The following is a 22,285-nucleotide window of genomic DNA, read 5'->3' as shown; positions in this document are numbered from 1 at the left end:
GATCTGCCTGGCCCCTACTTTTACAAGACAGGGAGAGATTATCCAGTAATCTGCCAGGGTCAGATCAGTTGTGGGGGAGATTTATAGGCCCAAATGGGGACAGATGGCGTTCTTTCAGGCTACAAGACTCTTTAGAGAGGAAAGAGTGCAGGACTGAAGGCCAGATTAAGCCTGGGAGGGGAAAGTGATTACCACTCCATGCAACGATACTTGAGGATACTACAGGGAAAACCTCCACCATCCCCTCTACATCCCGAACCCAGGTCTCTCCAGAGAGGACCAAACAGCAGGGCCCCTTGAGAAGAGTGGAAATACCTGGACAGCCAGGACTGTTAACTAGCAACTCAGTGAACTAACACTTCCCATTCCAGACAAAAGCAACATAAGGAACTCTTCCTCCAGCTGTTTTCACTGAGTCAATAAAGAGACGAAAGCAATTATCAGAGGAAGTTTAGAAAGCCTCAATTATATATGAAACAGATGTAGGTATCCAAAACTTTTTTAAAACTGGTGTCAGATCCATCTTGATGTGCTGTCTGGTGGTACTGTCACTCGGGTACTTGTCATCTCTCTCTTAGCCTCCTTGGAGGCAGCAACCATGTCTTAATCACCTTTGTATGCCCTTCAGTGCCTAACAGTGCCTGGCACATTGTTGGTATTCAGTAGACATCTGATGAATCTAGTTGAACATAAATGGGTAGGCAACCCGGCCTAAAACCCTTTTCAAGTAAAGAAACTGGATTTAGAGCATGCAAAGAAATGTTTGAAACCCACCTGCTCTGGGCTTTACTCAAGCTGACTGGCGGGGGTTACTTCTCTTACTGCAGCCAGTCTGGTGCATTTCCACTCTCCCTTCTCAGTGGTCAAACCGGCCTGACGTTAGTCCTTCCCTCTCTCTCCAGCCCAATATCAAGATGTGTACACCTGGAGAAGCAGTGCTTCAAAAATGTCTCTATCATCATGGCGAAATGGTGAAGCTTCTGAGGTATTAAGCAATCCATCATAACATTTGTGACCGGTTAACTTTAATTTGTCAAAATAAATCTGCAGTTTTTGCATGTTAGTAATACAGTGCTGGTATTGACAGGAAAAATCATCCATCTGCTTACATAGAAACCTTCGTTTAGGAGCACACCTTAGGAGGGAAATGGATACACAATAAAAGGCAAATGTAGGCCAAGCAGCGAGCCCTAGAGCGTAACAGGCTGGATGTCAGATTTGAGGATGATCTAATACAACTGTTTAGCTGCCAATCTGATAAAGGGGAAGCTCTCAACCAGGTTACAACCAGAAGAGAAAAACAAACTCTCTGCTTTTTTCGTGAGCGGTGGCCGTCGTGCCTTCAACACTTGGTTGAATCAGTTCATCAGCATCAAAACTCAATTCCAGTTCCAAGAGAGGAGAATTTCACCACACAACCTACTCGGCCCCTGCTTTCAGTGGCCCACTGCCACCCCCAGCCTGCCAACTCTCTCCCTCCCAAAAGAAGACACGACATGGGTTTATTATTGCAGACAAGCTTAAGGTGAATAAAGAATGCATACAAAATATCATTTTAACTGAAGTCATACAATGAAGTCTCACTCCTGTTTATTATACAATGAATTGATAAAGCAATCATTCCTAGTATATATCTTTTTTTTTTTTTTTTTTTTTTAAAGAACTAATACTTTCAGGGTTCTGACGACCACACTCTAGCCTGGGGGTAGGGTCCACACCTGCCCCCACTGAGGACTGCTCCTTGGGCCATTGTGGAGGAAGCCGGGGCCGTCTCAATCATAGAGGATTGTGATTGCCAGCCCAGCCAGAGAGAGACGGCAGGTCCCAGCAGGCAGAGCCAGAACCCGGTCCTGGGGCTGCATGCCAGGAAACGTTGGCTTCCTCCAAATGTGGCCACGACCTGCCCAATCCAGGCCTCAGCAGGGCCACGCCTGGGCCTTCCCTACACGAGTCCTTCCAGTAGTCCACACATAATGCTCTACATATTAAAAACAAACCATTTTGGTACTGTGGATAGGAACAGTTGTAACAAAGTCATAGCTACATATTTTTCTCTACATTTTGTTTATTGAGACAAACTAATTAAAAGGCACAAACATAGGGCATGTTTACATGGACATTATAACAAACATATACATTAAAAGTGTAGGAATGTGTTGCCTTCCTGCTAAACAGAAAGTTCCTAAGCTTTTATATATACAAAAGTTGTACAATTTAATGTCCTAAAGTACAAAAGATCATTTATAAAATTATTTTACACTAAGTACTATTTATTTCATTTTTTTACTACGTAGTTCAACCCCCTCGAACTGTTTTGTATAATGACACACAGATACCTGTCCCTGATGTAGGAAGTCTGCCTCTGATGCAAGGTATTTTGATGCTTGAACTGACACAGTGGGGTATAAATGGAAGTCATCCAGTTTGATAGTCAGTCCTGCAAACATTCTGCAAGATTAACACAACTAATGTCCATTTCTCTTAACTGCAAGATTAAAAAAAGGAAAAAAACCCAAAAACATATTGCAACTTAAAAAAAAAAATCACAGCGTCTTGGTTTTAGTAACTTTTTTTCAAAACACAATGCTTTAAAAACATTAATGTGTGGCATGATGGTGTAAAGAGTATCTGTCTCCCTAGCTTTTGGTTTCTACTTTATGTACAGAGATAAAACATCCTGCTAAGAAATAAAAAGCACATGTCTTAACGTGCACAATCACTGCTGGATTTCTGCAGGGAGTGCAGACAGCTGTCTCCCTGAAAACCCGACAAGGCTGATACAAGTGTTTTCTCAAAGAAAAAAAAGTGATGTCCATATTTACAAAGTTGAACAAATCTGCACAATACTTGATTAAGAAACAGAAGGAGAAATTAAAAAAAAGATACACTCTGCTTGTTCTGAAGGGGCATACTACCTAGTTAGTGGTTAGAATAAAAACTGTATACAATTTAATATAAGACATAAACTCTAGTGAGCAACTAACACCTTTCCCTGTTGAAATATCAACAGACTCTGATTGGGAGAGAGAGGGGCGTATCACATCCCAGTGCCTCCAGCGTCTTCCAATTAAAGCAATGTATTTTAACTGTTCCAAAGTACTCCTTGACCCCTGGATAGGAGTCCCATTGGCCTCTGTTTGTTAGGAGTCTGCCTGTCCGCACACTTGACTTCTCCTCTGTCAGCTGCGGCCTTTTCTTACCAAAACACGTGTATATTTTGTTTGTTTGTTTTTTTAAAATTTTTTAAAAAAGTCAACTACAATGCTATATTCCATCAGGATTAGTATGCTGAGCAATATTTACATCTCCAAATATCAGGTCACAATCCCTATTATATGTTGAAGATAGAATGATAAATTATCATATGCTTTGCATATCAGAGCTGGTATCACCTTTCCCATAGGGAATGCTGCCTGAAATTAACATATTCCCAAAGGTAAAATGCATATTCTCTGAAATGCATTTTATTATGACAATGCATGTATTTACTCATAAAAACAATAAACACAGACAATTTTACACTAGCTCTCAATCCGTGGATTTAGAACAGGTTAAGATCAGCCATCCACCTTGTATATATGGGGAGAAGAGTTCTGCTAGTGTTCAGAATAAAATGATTTCTTGGGATCAGAAACAGTAATGCTGCTTTTTAATTTTGAAATGGGTTTTGTTTTATTATGATTGGTTTTAATTCCGGCGTTTCATCTTGCCAACTACTATCCTGTTTAAGCAATGCTGTCAGCTAAAAGGAATTTCTGATTAAACTAAAGTGGTCCAGTGATAAGTGACATACACACCCTACTTTGAACAATCCCAGCCAAATTGGAGAATAATGCTACTACACTATTATTAACTAATGTAATAAATCTCCCAATTTCATGGTTTACTTTTTGCTTTAATAAACTAAAAGTTGCTGGTAAATATTTACTTTAACCCATATTTTGATTTTATAATACTGTTTACCAAGGTGGTGATGTAGGCAAAGCTTGGGGTAAGAAAGGCATGCTCTCTACAGGCCTCATTGCTATATTGAGAGGGGCAGCTAAAGTCATAGGCGTGGGCAGGTTCATTGGAGACGTGATGGTGACAGGGTGTGCTATATTCACTGGGGCAGTGACGGGGGTGGGGAGGTTGACTGGGGTAGTGAGTGTTAAAGGAGAGGTCATGGATAATGGACTGGTTATAGTCACAGGGTGCCCTATGTTCATTGGGCTGGTTATGTTAACTGCACTTGAAACATTTACTGGACTTCTCATGCTCATTGCAGCTGCCACTGTGACTGGGTTTGACATAGTCCCAGACGACACAGAGGACGTTATATTGAATGGAGTAGTGAGAGTCACAGGTGTCGTAGCAGCCGTGGAGGTTTGGCACAGGTTAGCAGCTTCTAAAATAAGAAGACAAAATGGCCTTTAGATTCTCAAAACAGTGAACACAGTTCAGTTTCTGAATCAACTTCTTTTAATTAAAAAGGACAAACATTTAATAAATTAAATTATAGTTTTCTACCCTGTGGTCAACAGGAAGGGAGGATCCTTCTGAGCACAAGACTGGGGGCCAGGAATCCCAGCATGAGAGCAGATCTCTTTTCTGATGCTGTGCCTTTCACAAGACTGAGGCAACTGGCTTAGCCTTGGTGCTTTTGGTTTGGAGTTTAGATTTACTTACCTACCTCACAGTGATGCTGGAAGATCAGGTAATTTCTGCAAGGCACTCTGGGGGGCAGAGATATCAAGTAGGGCTAAGTATTCTCACTACCACTTCCATGTAGTTCCTCTGAATTCTAAAGACTTTCCCGGGAAGAAACCAAGCACCCACAGGCCAGGCTAGAAGAGCTTGTTTACACAGAGTTGGGCAGATGGTTACACAATAACAGATCATCAGAAAAATCTTCTCACAAGGCACACTGTAACTAGCAGAGAGAGGTGTGTGTCCTCGATGCTATGTACTCTAAAGCCTTCTCACAGGTGAAGCCACATTCTGTTAAGGTTTTAAAAATCCATTAAGTAGGGATGGATAAACAAGCTGTTTTAATATCATCTGTTTATTTTGGTCTTAGGAAAATCATTTTAGTTAAATAATCCTGTTGTTTCTGGTTGTTTCTTAAGGCTGTTTAGAATGAACAAGTATCCCTCAGTAGGTTTATGTTGTCCTCCCCACTCCCGTTTCTTCTTCTCTTTCTGAGGCTAACATAATCACCTACTTTATGCCTGGTGTCATTTAACTGTACGTATTCCACACACCACCCGCCATACCAAGGGGGACTAGCCAGGCTAGGAGACCCTGCAGTGAGTTGGGGGACCGTGGTCCTTGTTATCAGCAAAGCCTGGGCACTTCTTAAGGAAAACTTCCCTCAGAGGTGACACCCCTTACACCACCCCTCAACAAAATTCAGCACCACCTGCTGGTGTGTCAGAAAAGTGCAGTAAGAAGACAGACGGGGGTGCTGGCTGTGACTTGGCTGTCAAAACGGAGAAATGCATTTGAGACTGAAGATGGAGGTCTGCCCGCATGCCACGCATGGTCAAATCACCTCAGGTGGACCCCTGAGTCAATGAGCAGCCCTTCCTTGATCAGCATGATGTAACCTTGGCATTGTTCCATACTCTATATCAGGGATTCCCAAACCTGGCTGATGATCAAAATCATTTATCTAGGCAGGTTTTTTGAAAAAAACTGCTTCCCAGGAAATTCAATTGTGAGATTTAGATGGAACCTGGGAAATTTATCTATCTAAAAAGCTCCTGAGATGATGATCTGATTGTCATCCAGGTTTGGAAACTTATATTACCTTATTTAAGCCCAATATTTAAAAGGGACGTGCTGATTCAAGTTCAGGTTTTCAGGTCAAGAGTCTCTCCTCCCCCCAGACGTGACATTTACTAACACGAACACAGAAGTTTCTAACAACAGTGGGCGTTTCCAAAGAGATTCATGCAACAAATGGGAATACAATAGCATTTTGTTTCATGCAGATCAGAAGATGAGCTAAACAACTGAGTCTTATTGTGCAAGCACACTGAAATACAATACCAAACAGAAGAGTGCAGAAGAAAAGAATGAGGGAGAAAACCAACTCACTTCTGAGGTGATGGTATAGCATGCTAAAAATATTCTCCTCCTGTTTTCACCAAGTAAGCTTTCACTTACTTGGTGGGTGTGCCATCTCCCCACCTCCCCTTCGTTTTCTTTTTAATCTAACCCTATCCCTTTCTGTAACTTAAACACTTTTGCTTCTTCTCTGAGCAAAACATCCTTCATAATATGCTTTCAACCCACTATGCAATTATCACGGCACATACACACATATAAATTTTTCTCCCCTACCCGCCATTCTCCACCCCGTTTCTTATCACAAAACATTTTATCAAAATAATGACAAATATTCATCTGGAAGACAGGAATAAGCAGCACCTGAGGCAAAGTGGAAAGCCTATCTGAGCTGCTGCATTCTTTTCCTCCAATGCCAGTAGATACATGGAAAAGCTATTCCTTTTATCTTTTTCCAAGTACAGGATGTTTAGAAGGGATCTGAGGAAGGGAATAGCTGCACTACATGAACGCAAAGGATGGAAGAAACTACACAGCAAAGGAATTACAGCAGAGCCTACATGCAGGGGATTCCTTATGAATTTAAAATAAAACAGTAAGACATGACAAGGGTGGGGAAGGAAAAACGGAATTTAGGAATCTGTCCTGTGGCTGATGATACACTGACAAAATTATTTAACTGAAATAGCTGCACAGTAGTCCAGAAGCCAAAGCTACAACTACTAAGTTAAAAAACGGTGCTGAAAACTGATACTCCAACCGCTTCTTTATAAGATATATATGAGAGAAAAGCAAACCATTCCCAGTTTTAGTAACAATTACAGTAAAGTCACTAACAACTGAAGTACATACATGTTAAGCTAATGCCAGCCCCAGTGACAGACTGAATTAGATTAAGGGTGAGACCGAGAAAAAAAAGACATCAGCATTACAGAGTCTGAAATATGTAATAAATAATACAATTCAGAAAGAACACTAAAGAGCAGAAAATAACACAGTTGTAAGAAAATGAACTTATGTACACATGAGGATATTTCATCTACCTTTAAGAGTGGGACTATTGTAGAAACACAAAAAGGAGCCTTTAATGCACGGAGGTTGACATAAAAATGAACATAAAAAGGAACTCTGAGCATACATAGCAAAGGACCAAATTTGGCTACAAATGTGTAACAAAATTAAGTCAAAAGAAAGAACCTGACAAGAAGTACTAAGAATTTTTATTTCCTAGTAAAAAAAAACTTATTTGGAAGCTTGGAAGCTTTGTTGCTAATAACTTTACCAGGTATTTCCTAGCATAAAAGCGTTTCCACGAAGCTGAATTCTCTAAGCTGTGGCTGTTTTACTTTGTTACTTGCACACTAGGTAAAAACACTAGCCAGGCTGTGAGCACTGGACACCTCGTCTTACCTTTCTTTCTCGCTTTGACAGCTTCTTCCCACAGTCTCAGCGTCTCTACCTGCTTCCCTGGCCAGCTCGTCACATGCTGCTGCTGCTGCTGCTGCTGCTGCTTCTGGCTGCTGGTCTCTTCACTCATGCACGCTGCTCCAAAGACAAAGACAGAAACGCTAGATTTACCTGGAAAAAGTGTGGCTATTTTTTCAAAATCCGAACTTAGATACTTTGACTCCTCATGCCTCTATGATCTTTATCATTTGCCCGGATAGTTTTTTACTACAGTACATCTTTTGTGCTGCTGTGTCTCTACTGGTCAAAATAGATAAATTTTAAAAATCCAGAGAGTTAGGGAAAACCAACATAAAAGAGTTCTTTGCTACATTAAAAAGCAAGCATCTTTTAGAATGGAACTTGGGTAATATTAGCATGGAATAATTAATGCTCATCAAAATATGTAACATACTTAGTTACCTGACCACAACGATGTACATTAAAAGTAAATTTCTGTAAAGTTAACAAAGTTTGACATGCTAGATAATAAATCCAATGTACTTACAAAGAAGCAAAAACAAATGAGATTGAAACACATTAACCGTTCTTTCCCATTCACTTTTGGCCACCTATTCTGAGAATCTCATGTTTCTGCTGCATGAAGTACATATATAATAGAATACAGAATTAGGAAAACACTTTCTTCTGGTGGTTAGGGAGATCTTAGAAAAAAGCCTGGGTAAATGCAAGTATTGAATTTTATCCACAAGTCCCTGGAATATTCTATCTTTTCAACTCTGAATTTAAGGTAAGCAAAGCATTTAAACATTCAAATGGGTACGTTATCCCTTTTCTCTATAGATTTGGGTTTGAGAAGTAAAATTATGTAACACTGCTTTTATCTTTAGGTTATGAAGGACATGTTATTAATACTATCCGGAGTTAGGGGGCACTCATGCCTGAGAATCTTCCTAACATTAAATAACAACAGTTAAAATTGCCTGGCATAAGATGCAGCTTCCTAGTATGGCTTCTGCTGCCACAATCCTAACACACTAAAGCTTTTTATTCAAACCCCATAGAAGAAGGGACACACTGAAAAACAGCTGCAGGGAAACTGTGCTCTTCTAACATGGACGTTATTAGTAGACAGTACAGGATTAAAAGCAAAATTAGTGGAGAGTTTATCACTGTTGCCTGTATACATGTACGTAAAGTGTATTTCCAACACTAATATACACCGTCCATTGATGCGTGTTTGCATACTTTAGTAACAGGAGGAAACAAGTAAGGTGAACATTAATATAGTCCTGAGAACACATGTGAAAATATCTTCAATATATTATAGAAAAAAAATCTAGATTCCATCAATCTGAAACGCAAAAGAAATACAATTTGAAGTGTCACCTACTTTTACTGATGCCTTGTTTACATGTATTACAGTTGATACTTTGGCTCTGCCCGTGTGTCTTTAAGTGGCTGGTGATGTATGCTGCGCTCAGGAGCTTCCCACAGATGTTACAGGATACCTTGCCTTCGTGGCGTACCATGTGTGTCCGCAGTCTGTCTTTGGTGGCAAAGGCAGCAGTGCACGTCTGCATGAGGGAGGAAAACTTTTTTTAAATATAGACTATCCTGTTCTACTCATTTTAAAGTACGTTATATTCTAGGTATTACCCTACTCATGTCAGCAAGCAGACTGAGTTAGCTGAATTTTAATTGCATGTGTTACCTAGAATTGTACTCACAATAAAACACCTGGTGAATTTTGGACGCTTACATTTTGAGGGGAAGAAAAAAAATATCAACAGAGTAGTGAAAAGATGTGAGCTGTAGAGTCAGTTAAACCCGGATTTAAATCCAGCTCCCTGACTCACTAAACAATGTAATATTCAGCAAGTTAGCTAACCTATCTGAATTTATTTCATCTGTAAAATGAAAATAATACCTACCTCACAAAATTACTGGTGAATTAAGAGCCTGGCCCAAGGCCTCATGGCAGGTAATCACTCAATGACACTAGCTTCCTTCCTCCAACTGGATTTTTCTTAGAATTCAAATCACTTACTTAATAAAATCATTCATTAACAAATTTAACTGAAAGGAGCACAAAAAGACTTCCAGCAAAAAACCAGAATTACTGACGCCTAACATGGTCATTTCATTTAGCAAGATTCTTAACCTTTTCATTACCACAACTTATGTCATTAGAGAATGCTCCAATCTGGCGATAGCAGACAAAAATCCAGTAAGTGGGTAACATTTGGGAAAAAATTCATATTTTCTTCGATTACGGTTAGAACAACCTCAATCATCAGCCCAGAAGTTAATTTAAAACACTTCATTCATTTATTCATTTCAAATAAACAACGACCTTTGCAAGACAATAAATTTTTTTTCTTATAACAATAAATACTGTTGCCCAAGGAAAATGAAATGTAGCTTAACAAAAACAACATTTACATTTTTAAATGATCTTGCCTCACAGAAACAGAAGCTGTCATTTATATTTTATAAAACCAGAATTCAAATGGACCACATTTACTCAAGTCAGTGATTTTAAGACTATTCAAGAAAGGTGAGATTTGACTGGCTCAGACCTTCTGGATAATGTGCATTAAGTGCTACACTAAGGATAAGTCATTTTAACTCTTACTTGGCATTTGAAGGGTCTTTCTGTTGAATGGACATGTTTTACGTGACAGCTTAAGTGGTCAGGCCTGTGAAAGAGAGAGTTTCAACAGAAGATGTAATGGAACACACATAGAGAAATGCTACTTACTGTGATGTTTACATGCTTGGCAGATATGGGTGGGGGACATTTTAAAGAAAGCTAGCAGAATTACCAACTCCCCCACCCCCCAGTGCAAGCCTCCTTACCTCTCTTACCATAAACAAAAGTCTTAGTCCTTTACCTGTTAATTTTCTCTCCTAGTCAACATCAAATCATATTAGGTCTTGATTCTTTACAATTACAAAATACCCAAAGTTTAGTCCTAACACTTGCCAGAGACAACTGCTACTACATTAACTTTAAAAGCCTTTAAAAATGAAAATTAGTGAAATGTTAGTAACCACAGAAAAATGGAAAAAAACGTTCTCTTAAAAGTTTTAAGAGATTCCAAGGTCATCCCAACTTCCAGGATATGTTTCTTTGATTTGTGCAGTGAATCTCATGTCCAGCCACCCAAATGAATTGAAAACTAATGGTTTCGCAGTGATAAGAAGTACTGATGTGCTGAAAGAAGGCCTGCGTCCACCAAGGCACTTCTTAAATGAAATAATAAGTTAATCACTATGTCACCACTTGTCAGCCACACCAAACTGGAGTTAGACCTGGAGGTGTAATACTTTATCTGTCACCAATCTCCTCTAATAACACAGGCCTGCAAATATCTATTCTCACATAAACCTTCCAGATCACACAGAGATCGTACTGACACCATAATGAAAAAAAAGCAAAGCAAAATGCAGTACCTCGAGAAGCCTTTCCCACAAACACTGCAAGTATAGGGTTTGGTGATGCCTCCTTCGTGAGACCTCACATGGTAAGTCATCCGGTCCTTCCTCTTGAAGCGCTGATTACAAATAGGACACTCGAAGGGCTTTTCGTCCGAATGGGAGAGCTTGTGCCGATTGAGGTGGTACACATCTCGGAAGGCCTTCCCACACATCTCACAAGCATGGTTCTTCTTGACAGGCTTACTGGGTTTCTTGACAGACTGCGTCACGGGCATAGCTGTGGTGCTGGCACTGCTGCTGGGGTTGGTGCCCGAGGAAGATGTAGTGACTGTTGACAAGATGCCTGCAATGGTTGAGACCAACGAAGTTCGGCTGCTGTCCCCAGCGATGGTGGAGATAAGGGGAACCACCGTGGTGGGGGTTTTCTTTGGCCGGGACACCAACTTGATGCCTGTGTGGCAGGACTCGTGGCGCCTCAGGTGATAGCTGTCCCTGAAAGCTTTACTGCAGTAAGTGCACACAAAGGAAGTTTTGGGTTTTTCTTTTTTAATCCCAATGGCATCCTTTAATGTTTCTGGAGCAGCCTGAGGTTTCTGAGTTATTGGTATTGGAAGCAATGGTTTCTGATCAGGGGGCTCCACAGCAGAGCTCAGGAGGGGCAGCAAGCTGTTCTGTGCTGCCTGCTGTTGGTGATGGGAGGCTTCGTGGGCCTAAAACCAAACATTTACACTTCAGAAATTCAGCCTCTCACAATGACCTTCAAAATTCAACATGCTTCAGACAATAGAGACCAGACAATAGAGACCAGAAGAGACAATCAAGGAGCCTGTAAGCTACTCTCTGCAGCAGAGATCCAGCAACCACCTAGCTACTCTCAGAGCTCCCAATACAAAGCATTAAAATCACTGCACAGACACAAAACTTCTGCGAGTAAGTTGCTGACAGTGATCTTGCTTTCAAACAGCTGACTAAACTACACACCACCCTGGTTCATAAGGGACATACCAGCTGATGAAATGAGTCTGCATTAGTCTGTCAGTGCTGAAACCAAGTTTAAATAACTTGTCAAAAAAATTACACTCCAGACTTAACTATTTAACAGTACCTTACTGCAGTAATGCACAAGCCACACACTCACACACATACACATATAGACATGTAATCATCTACTTGTCTATTTTACCTAGGAAAATAGATGTCTCTCCCCTTCCATCAGAAACTCTCAGTGACCGAGGAAAGAGGCTGTTGCTAAGTAATACAAGGAATCTAGGTCTCTGAATACATATGCTAGTGGTTACGTTTACTTTTAAAGTTTTCACTTAACTCCACTAAAAGATTTGGTTGAAATGGAATCTGCTATTAATCATCCTGGAAGGCATCTGTGAAGGCAGCCCCCAGCAAACACCTGTCAATTGTTTCTCAGTTCATTTAATCTTACACTAGAAGTCTGCATCCTTTAGCAACACTAGTTGTTCAAACCCTAAACTCAGACTAATAAGAGAAAACAAACTATAAATAATTTAAATTCCTTTCATTTTCATCTTCTTCTAGCAGTTGTAGGGCTAGTTAAAGTATTGGACATTTGCTGTTATAAAGTGCTTTTCCACTCCAAAACTGGGAGCTGGACACTGCTTGGAAATTTTCTTTAGCTGCACTGAAACCAAAATTTCATTGTGGGTCAGGTTCTTGGTATTTATGAGTAGTTACTCACTTGGTTTTGATTCTTCCAAAATTCTCCATACCTCTATACTGATAAACATTTAGAAAATGATGGAAAAAAATTCCTGAAATAGTTCTTCCTAATATGTTGTATTTGATCAACATTATTTTTGAAACTCTTGACAGTGAGCTCGAGCCCCTATGCTTGAGTTTTGTCATCCTAAAAGGATACATGCACTCAGAGGTAAGAGTTCTAAATATTTTAAGCATACAATGTCCTAGGAATGGCCCATCCCATCATCTCAGACACTCTAGACACTTACTTACCCTTTTCACTCTATAATCTAAGTTCTACATTACACTCCATTAAGTAAAAAAATACGGAGACAGACAAACACACACAGAGCTCCTCTCCTGATGAATAAGAACATTACCACACACAGCTCCATGTTTACTTGATAGCAGCACAACAGCTAAGCCTAGAACCAGACTTCCCTAAATCATCAGGAGGTGTCATATCCAGAGTTAACCACTTTCAATTTAATAATTTTGACTGAATCTTCCTTTGAGTCCTGGAAGTACTCATAGAAATTGTGTGCTTACTTTAGAGTATCTTTCTGGACTTAGGGCTCATACTGAATTACAGTCCACTTTTAATTTAATTTATGGAGCTCCTGTAATTGTCAGGGTCTACCCAAGTGACTTTAGTAAAACTTTATAGAATTTGGACTCTAATCGTACCCCCTTTCCAACCTGGCTGTAGGATGCCCAAGCTTCCGTATAGTATACAAACGGTTAATAGCTGAAGATAGCTCAAGATATACAATTTCAAAGGCTAACAGATCAGATAATAGGGAAAGCAAATCTTCTGGACAAAGTTCAGACTTATAGTGTTGAGAGGCATTTTTCAATTCTAAACAACCATTAGTTCGATGGAGTACTAAAAGCACTTACTGCCATTTTACCAATTCAGATGTCTGTGGCAACATAAAGTATTTTTACAGCATTGCTGAAGCTCACTCTCACGGGAGGGTCACACCAGGTCCCTGCTTCTCGGGTGAAATGCTGTAGAATGCCTCGCCCACTACGGGAATCACTCTCTGAGGATTCCTAGGATCCCCACACTTCTATATGAAGCCTTCTAAGAGGGGAACTGGGTTTCCCCAACTTGTTCTCTGGGGGAGAGACAGAGTAAAATAACAACCATGGCCTGCCTTCAGTTAAGTGATTTTTAAAAATATATAACTTCTGGGTAGACTTTTATTTGACTAGCATCACCAAACCAAAGTTTTAATTTTATCTCCCATCTCTTTCAACTGCAAGGCTTTTTTAAACCCTGCCCAAGCTTTCCTCTTCTGGGGCTGGCAAAAAACAAAACAGAAATGTTATTTCATCACCCAGGGTGGTAGAACATGGCACCATGAAATCTCCAGTGCCAGAGGGTAAAAGATTTTGTACTGAAGGAAACTGGCATCAGTGAGTCATATCTTGAATGTCCTGTTAGGAGAATCATCCATCAAACATTTTAACAGATATGGCTTTCACTTTCCACCAGGTTATTTGGAAAGCAAGCAGGTATTAAATTGTTTTAAAATATAAATTCAACAGGATGATCCAGGAAACAAATGAGAGAGTTTAACTCTCCATTTCCCCAGTGAAAATTACTTAAAACTGGAACTGAGTAAGTCTATTCATACCTTTCCAGAGAAAAGACTGAAATATTCTCTTTACCCATTCAACTGTCCTCGGCTCTAAATTATAAGTTTTCCAACAATTTTCACTGCACACATTGCCAAGCCCAGGATCAAATATTAGCTTTCACACTTCTCCATCAGGTGGGAAAAAAGATTTTAATAGCTGAAAAAAATTAAATAATATAAAATCTAATTAAACAGTTGATCATTAAATGCTTGGCATTTGCTTTCCCCAGGAAAAGAATAATAAAAGTATTCCAAAAGATTTTTCAACTAGTTTTCCAAAAATTAGTTACAGGGTTTTCCTTTACATAAAGAACTCTCGTTTTTTTTCAATCTCCATTGAGAGCACGTTTAATATGGTTAATCTAAATCATTCCTCAAGTGAAAAATCACTGCAGTGGCCCATTAATCCTATATTTTAAAATGACCATTTGAAAGCTTTTTCTAGAGAGGGCATTTGCCACCTTTACACCAACCTGGATGCAAGCTAGTTATATATCATTTTTTTCCAATGCATTTTTAAGTTGACTTATCACATTATCAAGCTCATCAAAGCACTTGTTAAAACAATACTAGATCACAATAAGGGCCAAGTTAGTGAATTCCGTAATTTTGGGTATGTTCAATTTTCAGAAGCCCGAATATATTTCAACTACTTAAAAATCAAATTACCACATTCGAAAGAATATGTCTTAAAACAATAAACCATCTCTAAACAGTAGGCACTGTTTGAATTATCCAGTTCCTTATATTAACTCCACTGGGATGGGTCCAGTGGCTGGGAGGATTTTTTTTGAAAATTCTGCATCCATTCCTGGTTAGTTCCAAAAGGTCTCAAGCGCCCAAGCTACGCATTTGGGATTTCACGAAGTTATTCAAAGAAGGAAAATAACTCAGAGAGGCGGGAAGAACGCACTTAAAGTGACGAGCTTCCTAACCTCCGGTTCCTAAGTTTCCCCGTGAGCTCATTACTACTGCCCACTAAGTGCTTCGTTTGCAAACAGAAACGAAGTGGGGAAAAAATAAGTTCTAGGTCTTCCAAATAGGGGTCCCCACCTCAGATGGGCGGGCTAGAGAACTGCCAACGCATCGGCTACAGTCACCTTCAAGTTTCTTGCAAAAAGTGAAGACCAACACCCCACGAATGACTCATCTAGGGGCTCTGTAAGCGGACTTTGTTTGCTCTCTCCACTGGCCGTCTCCCCCACTTGGTTGGAGGAAACGCTAGAGGTGGGACGAGAGAGAAACGCGCCCCAGGAGAAGGTGGGGCCTCCCGGAGTCCCGGCCCCCCCGCCACCCCCCCCCATCCCCGGCCGGGGGATTCCCCGGGCTGAATGGGACGGCGGGAGAGCTGGACAGAGGGAGAGGGTGTCAGCTGCCAAGGCTCGGCACAGGCTTGGGAATGAAAACACGTAAATCCAACGAAAAAGTTTGGGGAGGGGATACACGTTTACAACACCCCCCAACTGGGTAAACATGAGGGGGGCGGCGGGAAGGGGGAGTGGCGGGAGCCCAAGGATACCCGCTATTCGCGGGGACTCGGGGGGGGGGCTTGTCATAAAGTCAACACACACACACAAAAAGAGGACAGGGAGGTGAAAAGAACGGAGAACGAGCGAAAAGATGGATGAAGTGGGGGGGGGAAGTGAGCAGGACCCAGGGACCCCCCTCACCCCACGGTGCGGGCCCGGGCCCGGCGCGCCGTGGCCGAGCGGACCGCGCTATCCAGCGGCCCGGCGCCCTCCTTTCTCTGGGCCGCGGGTGGTGACAGCGACCGGCCTCCTCCCTTCCCCTTCAGGGCGGGAGGGAAGGGTGTGTGTGTGTGTGTGCGTGTGTGCTAGGGGGGCCCGGGGGTCACCCCGAGGCCTGCTCTCTTCCCCGCACCCCGTGAAGCCGCCTCCTTTCACCTCAGCAGCCCCGCTCCGCCGAGGCGGGCGGGCGGAAAAACAAAGGGGGATTAAGGCCGGGCCGGAGAGCGGAGCCGGGAGGGAGGGGAGGAGGAGCGCCCGCCCGCCCGCCCGCCAGCCCCGGGCCCGGCCCCCCTGTCCCCCCCGTGTCCCCCCCGGGGGGGCCCCCCGTACCTGGAACAGGAACGCGGTCCAGTTGGCCTCCATGGCTGCAGCGGCCGACCCCCCTCCTCCCCACTCCCCCCGCTCGGGGAGCCTCCTCAGGCGGAGGAGGCGACAACAAAGCGGCGGCGGCGGCGGCGGCAGCGGCAGCGGCGGCTCCTCAACATGGCAGCGCCGAGCGCGGCCACTTCCGGTAACCTCCGGGACGCACCACCGCCGCGGCGAGCGCGGGCGGGGGGGGAGCCCCGACCCGGCCGCCGCCGCCCCCAGTGGCCCGGACCCCTCCCGAGCGTCCCCGCGGCCCGCTCGCCGTCTCGGAGCTCAGCCAGTGCCCGCGGGCGGTGGGGTCAGGGCCCCCGCGGGGGGGCTGGGGTGGGGCCGGGGGCGGGGATGGGGCGCGGCGTCCCCCCCCGCGGGGGTGTGTGGTGCTGCGGTCCGTGGCTCAGGCAGCTGGAACAGGGGGAGCTCAGGAGAGAAGATGGAGGACGCCAGGGTCTGGCGCTGGCTCGCTGGGCACGGCCGGGCCGGCTCCCGTGACTCAGACCCGGTGCCCGGCAGCATCGCGTCCCTCTCAGGCCCTCAGCGGAAGGCACAGGCCACGGTGGCGCCCGGGCTCTTCAGTTCCTTTCGCGCAGCACAGCCCCTACCTCCAAACTGGGAGAAGCCCCTTCGACTTGGTGTCTTTCCCCTCTGGTATTTCAACCCAGCGAAACCTTCCGCACTCTTGCTGGATACGCATCTACCTCTGAGTGGCCTTCCAACTCAAGCAGGGAATCCCACTGGGGTGCAGCCTCAGATCCTCCCTGTGCGGAGGGAAACACTTCCCACGCGTAGAGGTGTCATTACTGGGTTATTCTTGGGTGAAGGGCTGAGCTTCCCCATCCTCTTCTTAACTCCAGATATGATGTGAAATTCTACCGAACACCCCCCTCCCCGCCAAAAAAAATATTTTTTTTTTAATTAAAGAGAAAGTACAGACAAAAAATTGTTTTAGTGCTTTAGTACAGTCTACTTCCTCACCCCCCAAAACAAGAATCGAACTTCTGGTTGGACAGCGTCAGTTGTCACTGAGGTGACCCCAGCCTCTGTTTGCAGTTCCAAGTCTTCCGTGTAGGCGTCACTGCTACTGGAACTTTGTATGATGATGCCCTGAACATTTTCTATCACAGACAAGCTGTTATTAAACAAGTGCCTCCAGTCCAAGAAGTCTCCTGTGGCGGGAAATGAGGAGGCAGCCTCTATCAGTGATATTTTTGCAAACGCTGGCTTTAAAAAATTCCACAGATGGTCACATTATTTCAAGACTTCAACCTCTTTCATAACCGACTGTCTCTTATCTCATTCCCTCCATTTATTCCTCTTAAATCACATTCTAATCAAGGTCACCATCTCCAACTTCCCCCATACATACACAATAAAAAATAATATGGTTGAAGAATTCTATTGGTAAAAGAAACTGAAGAGGTATAGTAATTTGACAGTCTGTGTTTCCTTTCCATCGACTACACATATATACCCCCTTCCCACACTTTTCTTCCCTCAGTCACCAGAATGAAGGGGCTGGCAAACGTTGGTCTGGTTCCTTTTAGAGTTGATTCCCTACTGGACACTGCCTGGAGGCCTTGGGAACGAATGAGAAGTTCTGCAGTTTGGATCAGTGGCAGAAGCAGGTAACACATCAGGGAACCAGTCAGCCTAAGACAGGAGGGGACAGAAAATGATGAATAGTTTCTGATTACATTCCTCAGCTAAACTGCTACAGTGGCCCCTATGTCTCCTATAAATGTCCATTAGTCTCTTTTGGAAAGAGAAATAAAATGGTTCAGGAAGCCTAAGTTTATATATACATACAAGATAAGGAGAGAACTAAGATGTAAACCTAAGGAATCAACTAGGTAAACTAAAACCTTTTTGCTCTGACCTCGGACACTGGGTATTCTTTTGTTTTCATTCAATGAATGCACGTCTCTGCTTCTTTCCTGTTTTAACGCATTCACTTCCAGGTCTCTGTAATACATCTCCTCAGTCTTTCCCCTTCCCTGTATAGCCTCTCCTACCTACTTTGCTGCCTTTCAAACTGTGGTGAAAATGAAGTTTCAGGATTGTAAGACTAGTACTTGATGAAGACCATTTTTCTACTGACAATATTGCCGCACTCTCTTGAACTTCTTTTCCCGGGATCTAGAAAACCTTTCTCTAGCAATCCTCCTCACAACCTCTGGAGAGGGGTTTCCCCACTACCACAAAGTAGAGGTCAAGTAAAAACAGGCCAGTTCTCATTACTGAAGAGCTGGGATTCAGAAGTATCACTTTTCTTGAGGTAAATGGCTAATTTTTATCTCTATCCATGAGATGAAACCAGAATTCCTGATTGCTCCGATTTTTCTTTCCCCTTAAAAAGAAAAATTAACAACCTTTTAAATTCAGATGAAATTTTAAATCTTAGGATATTTTCCAGAGAAAATATCCAAAAGTTTGGAATGAGTACTCAAAAACAATCGGCTCCAACTGTTTTGAGGAATACAATGAAATTAGGAAGATCAAAGATTCCATTCTTAGGACAGAAAAAATCCTTAACCACAAACAAAATGAACCCCTCCTCAAGCCTGCTTCCACAGACTACACTGGGGTCCAATCAAAACACTAGCAATGTCTGAAGACAATAAATTCATATTGATTATTGTAAACAACTTTCAGTGAATGAATCAATGGTGTTACCTCCAGATATGATGTATAACTGAAATGTCTGGTGTCTAACCCAAAAAATATATGTGCCTACATCCATCCAAATAAAATTCAGATTCCCTCCCCACCTGGTTCAGTTTCTTCTTTCCCATCTCCCCTGCCCCAGTGTGTATAACCTGTCACTTAAATCTTTTAGGGCCTCAGTTTCCTCATCTGGAGAATGAGGACAAAATAAATACCTGTCTCACAGAGACAGGACTGTGGATTGAATGAGAAATGTGTATAAAAAGCTTAGAACATTTCCTGGAATATAACAGGTGCTAAGTAGATGTTTTTATTGGTGCTACTGAAGTCAGGTTCTAGATTAATTCTGGGGCTAGGAACTCTGCATAAGAGCTCTGAGCCAGTTCTTCTTACTTTCTCTCAAAGTAACAGGTTTTCCCCATGCCCCATCCCCCTCTCCCTTGAAGAGCCCTAAGGTAAACGGCCAAAAGGCTAAGGACACATGACAAAGGAAGAAACCTACCAAGATCAGCATTTACCAGGACAACTTTTAGCAAACATTAGAAAGTAACAGGATATTTCCTTCCCATTTTGGAAAGGATTTTAAAATCCTGTGAGTACGTTAAGGATTAAGATTAGATTCAGAATCCTAGGCATAGAAACCATCTCTGCTATTGTCAATTACCCTTCCCAATAAAGACTAATCAACAAACCAAAACCAAATCAAATCCAAAACTGTCCATAGAGACTATCTAGTTAGAAGCAGCTTCAAATTGGCAGTTAATGAACAAACTCTTCATGCAAGAAAGCTGGAACTGACAATGAACAGATCTACTAGTAAAAAGCAAGACTGCAATATTTAGAAATACCAAAAACATTGGCCAGAGAGAAATGTTACCCTGTATTACCAGCCTCAGTGTAATGGGGGAGAATGGACACACACTCTACCAGACCAAAGGCAACAACCCCCCCCCACCACCCACCCAAAAAAGAGACAAAAACAAGCCTCTCCGGGAGGAAAGCAGAAGTAATCTCCCCACCCCACCTCCCCACACTAAGGGCTTAAGCCACTTGCCTGTGGCCCATGTGGTCAGAAGCTGGGTTTGTGTTTCAATTCTACCACCTAAAGTGTCATCACTAGTTTATTTCTGTTTTAACTGGTAAGGTGAGGAAGGGGAAACAACGAAGAATTTTTTTTTTCCTAAATACCTATTTAAGTTCCTTGACAGCTGGAACATAGTCACAGAGAACAAAGGGACAGGGAACAAACCTACCCATTTTCCTAGTAGACATTTAGTTTAACTGGTAGTTGAGGGTCCTTAAACACTCTATTGTTTGTAAGAAAGGCCATATACCCAAGACGCCCAAAACATATCCAAAGCCATGGAAACACATTTATCACCTTAACTCTTTTTGAAAGAAGCTGCCAGAAATCAATGCTTAACCTATCAGTTTCTTCCACAAAGCATCTGAGTAGAAATACCTTCCGTTTTACAACTTCTGAATGGCTGACAGAGGACATCCAACAAATAGCAAGCAAAACAGCATAGGACACAAGAAGGAAAGAAACTAAGATAGGTCAAAAATACACCAAGTAAGAAATTCAATACAACTGGAAAACATACTCTCAGGCACCAACATTTCTCCTTTGGACACCTGTTCCTCCCTGCCCTCAGATGCCCCAAGTCCAGGGTAATGGCTGAGCTTGAAAAAAAGTTGCCACTTAACAGGTCACGCAAACTTCATGGGCCTGAACCAACAACTACAAAGCTTAGTTCAGTTACATTATGCTAATAGTCAAAAACATAAATTAAATCCTTACATAAGCAGTTATTTTGGTACAAAGGAAAAGCTCTTTTCAGTGGTTATAGTCTCCACCCCAAATATATTCTGGTTAAAAAGAGGGATGTAATGACACTAAACAGCATTGTGCTAGTAGCCATCTGCATTACCAGAAAAATGATTCATTTGCAAAAAAAAAATAAAAAAATAAAAATTAGTACTTGTTAATGCCTGTCCAAATGTTCTTGTGAAGAGTGGGGCAGGGCAAAAACATACATATATCAAGTGAATACTCTTTACCCAAACTCCCAACAGAAACATCTCTTCAATTTCTTCTTCATTATCAGACTTGAGGATAGTCCAGAGTTCAAATAGGATTCTGTTTCTCAGAAGTCTCCAAAGAGTTACCATATTAATACATGCAGATCTTATGGCTCCCTCTTTCTGAGTTGGTGCTCCTTCCTCGCCCTTTCATTGGCCTAGATAAAAAAAAAGCCTCATTGGGTCAATATGATCTTTGACTGAGGATCCCTCCATTCCTTGTAGTGAAGGAAACAGGAAATAATGAAACAAGTGTTGAGGAACCTATGTAGTATGTTCCTTGGGTGAGGGACATGAACAGTGGTGACCTAAGACACTGATGTGACATCACAAGACTAGTTAGCCTAAGCTTTAGATAGGCTCCTCCATTTTAGGCAGCAATGCCAAGAGATGGCAACACAAGGTCAGAACAGCATAAGATCTGGCTAAGGCTCCAGGAGAGAGATTTGCTTCTTTAAGGATGTTTCTTGATTCCAAAGTCTCTGAACTAGAAGCTGCCTAAAGTTCTACAGTCAGTTATCTAATCCAGGCATATAAGCAGGTGCAGGGAACCTGGCAAGCTGGTTGTTAAAGCTCTACACAGGGACAACAGCTGTACTCAGCATTTACTCCTTAAGCTGGGGAATAAAACATCAAGCTTACCAGCTATCCACAAATACTCCTTGAAGCATTTCACCCTTGGTTGCCTGAGCAGTGGCAGTAAGCTCTTTGCTAGACCTGAAGAAAGAGGACCACAATTCCTAGATTTTGACTTGATGAACAATTTACTATGGTACACAGGAAGATGGGTCAGATTCAGAGAATCTAGATTTTTCTCTGAAGTAATTTTAGTCTCTTTAACAAAGCACACATGGCTCTACTCAACTAGTTGACAGAATTAGCCCTTTACCCCCAAGGCCTGACACTGTCCTCTGCTAGCTTTGTTTTACTGACCTTACATAAGTGCCCCCCAACTCCCCAGCTCCCACCTCTTATTTTTCCAGCTTCCTTGCCCCCCCCCCCCAACCTCTCATTTCACTTTCTCTCCCCTTTCATTCAGCAGCGAATGCTCAGAGAGCAGATGGCAAGTACTCAATTCAAGCCGGTGAAAATGCTCCCTTAGCATCAGGTACAAGGCAATCCCAGAAACAGGAATCCTGGGGGTTGTGATACACACTATCTCTGCCT

General features: G+C 42.5%; 1 protein-coding gene across 4 annotated transcripts; it reads right to left on the bottom strand.

The window, feature by feature from the left end:
- Positions 1-1,009: 1,009 nt before the first annotated feature.
- On the bottom strand, positions 1,010-17,191 carry VEZF1 (vascular endothelial zinc finger 1). Of its 4 annotated transcripts, XM_057536383.1 has the most exons (8): positions 16,340-17,191; positions 14,293-14,418; positions 13,516-13,736; positions 10,918-11,612; positions 10,097-10,160; positions 8,852-9,053; positions 7,462-7,593; positions 1,010-4,387 (listed from the first exon to the last, which is right to left on the bottom strand). In XM_057536383.1, the coding sequence occupies exons 3-8, from the start codon at positions 13,519-13,521 to the stop codon at positions 3,960-3,962; spliced, it is 1,527 nt and encodes a 508-aa protein (XP_057392366.1). In that variant the 5' UTR covers positions 13,522-13,736; positions 14,293-14,418; positions 16,340-17,191; the 3' UTR covers positions 1,010-3,959. The 4 variants fall into 4 exon arrangements, with proteins under 4 accessions (XP_057392366.1, XP_057392367.1, XP_057392364.1 ...); XM_057536384.1 differs by lacking the exon at positions 14,293-14,418; XM_057536381.1 differs by lacking the exons at positions 13,516-13,736; positions 14,293-14,418.
- Positions 17,192-22,285: the final 5,094 nt, after the last annotated feature.

The sequence above is a fragment of the Balaenoptera acutorostrata genome, chromosome 20, assembly GCF_949987535.1.
Source record: "Balaenoptera acutorostrata chromosome 20, mBalAcu1.1, whole genome shotgun sequence".
Classification (NCBI taxonomy): domain Eukaryota; kingdom Metazoa; phylum Chordata; class Mammalia; order Artiodactyla; family Balaenopteridae; genus Balaenoptera; species Balaenoptera acutorostrata.
Note: the sequence above shows the minus strand (reverse complement) of the source record. Positions and strands in the feature narration are given on the sequence as shown.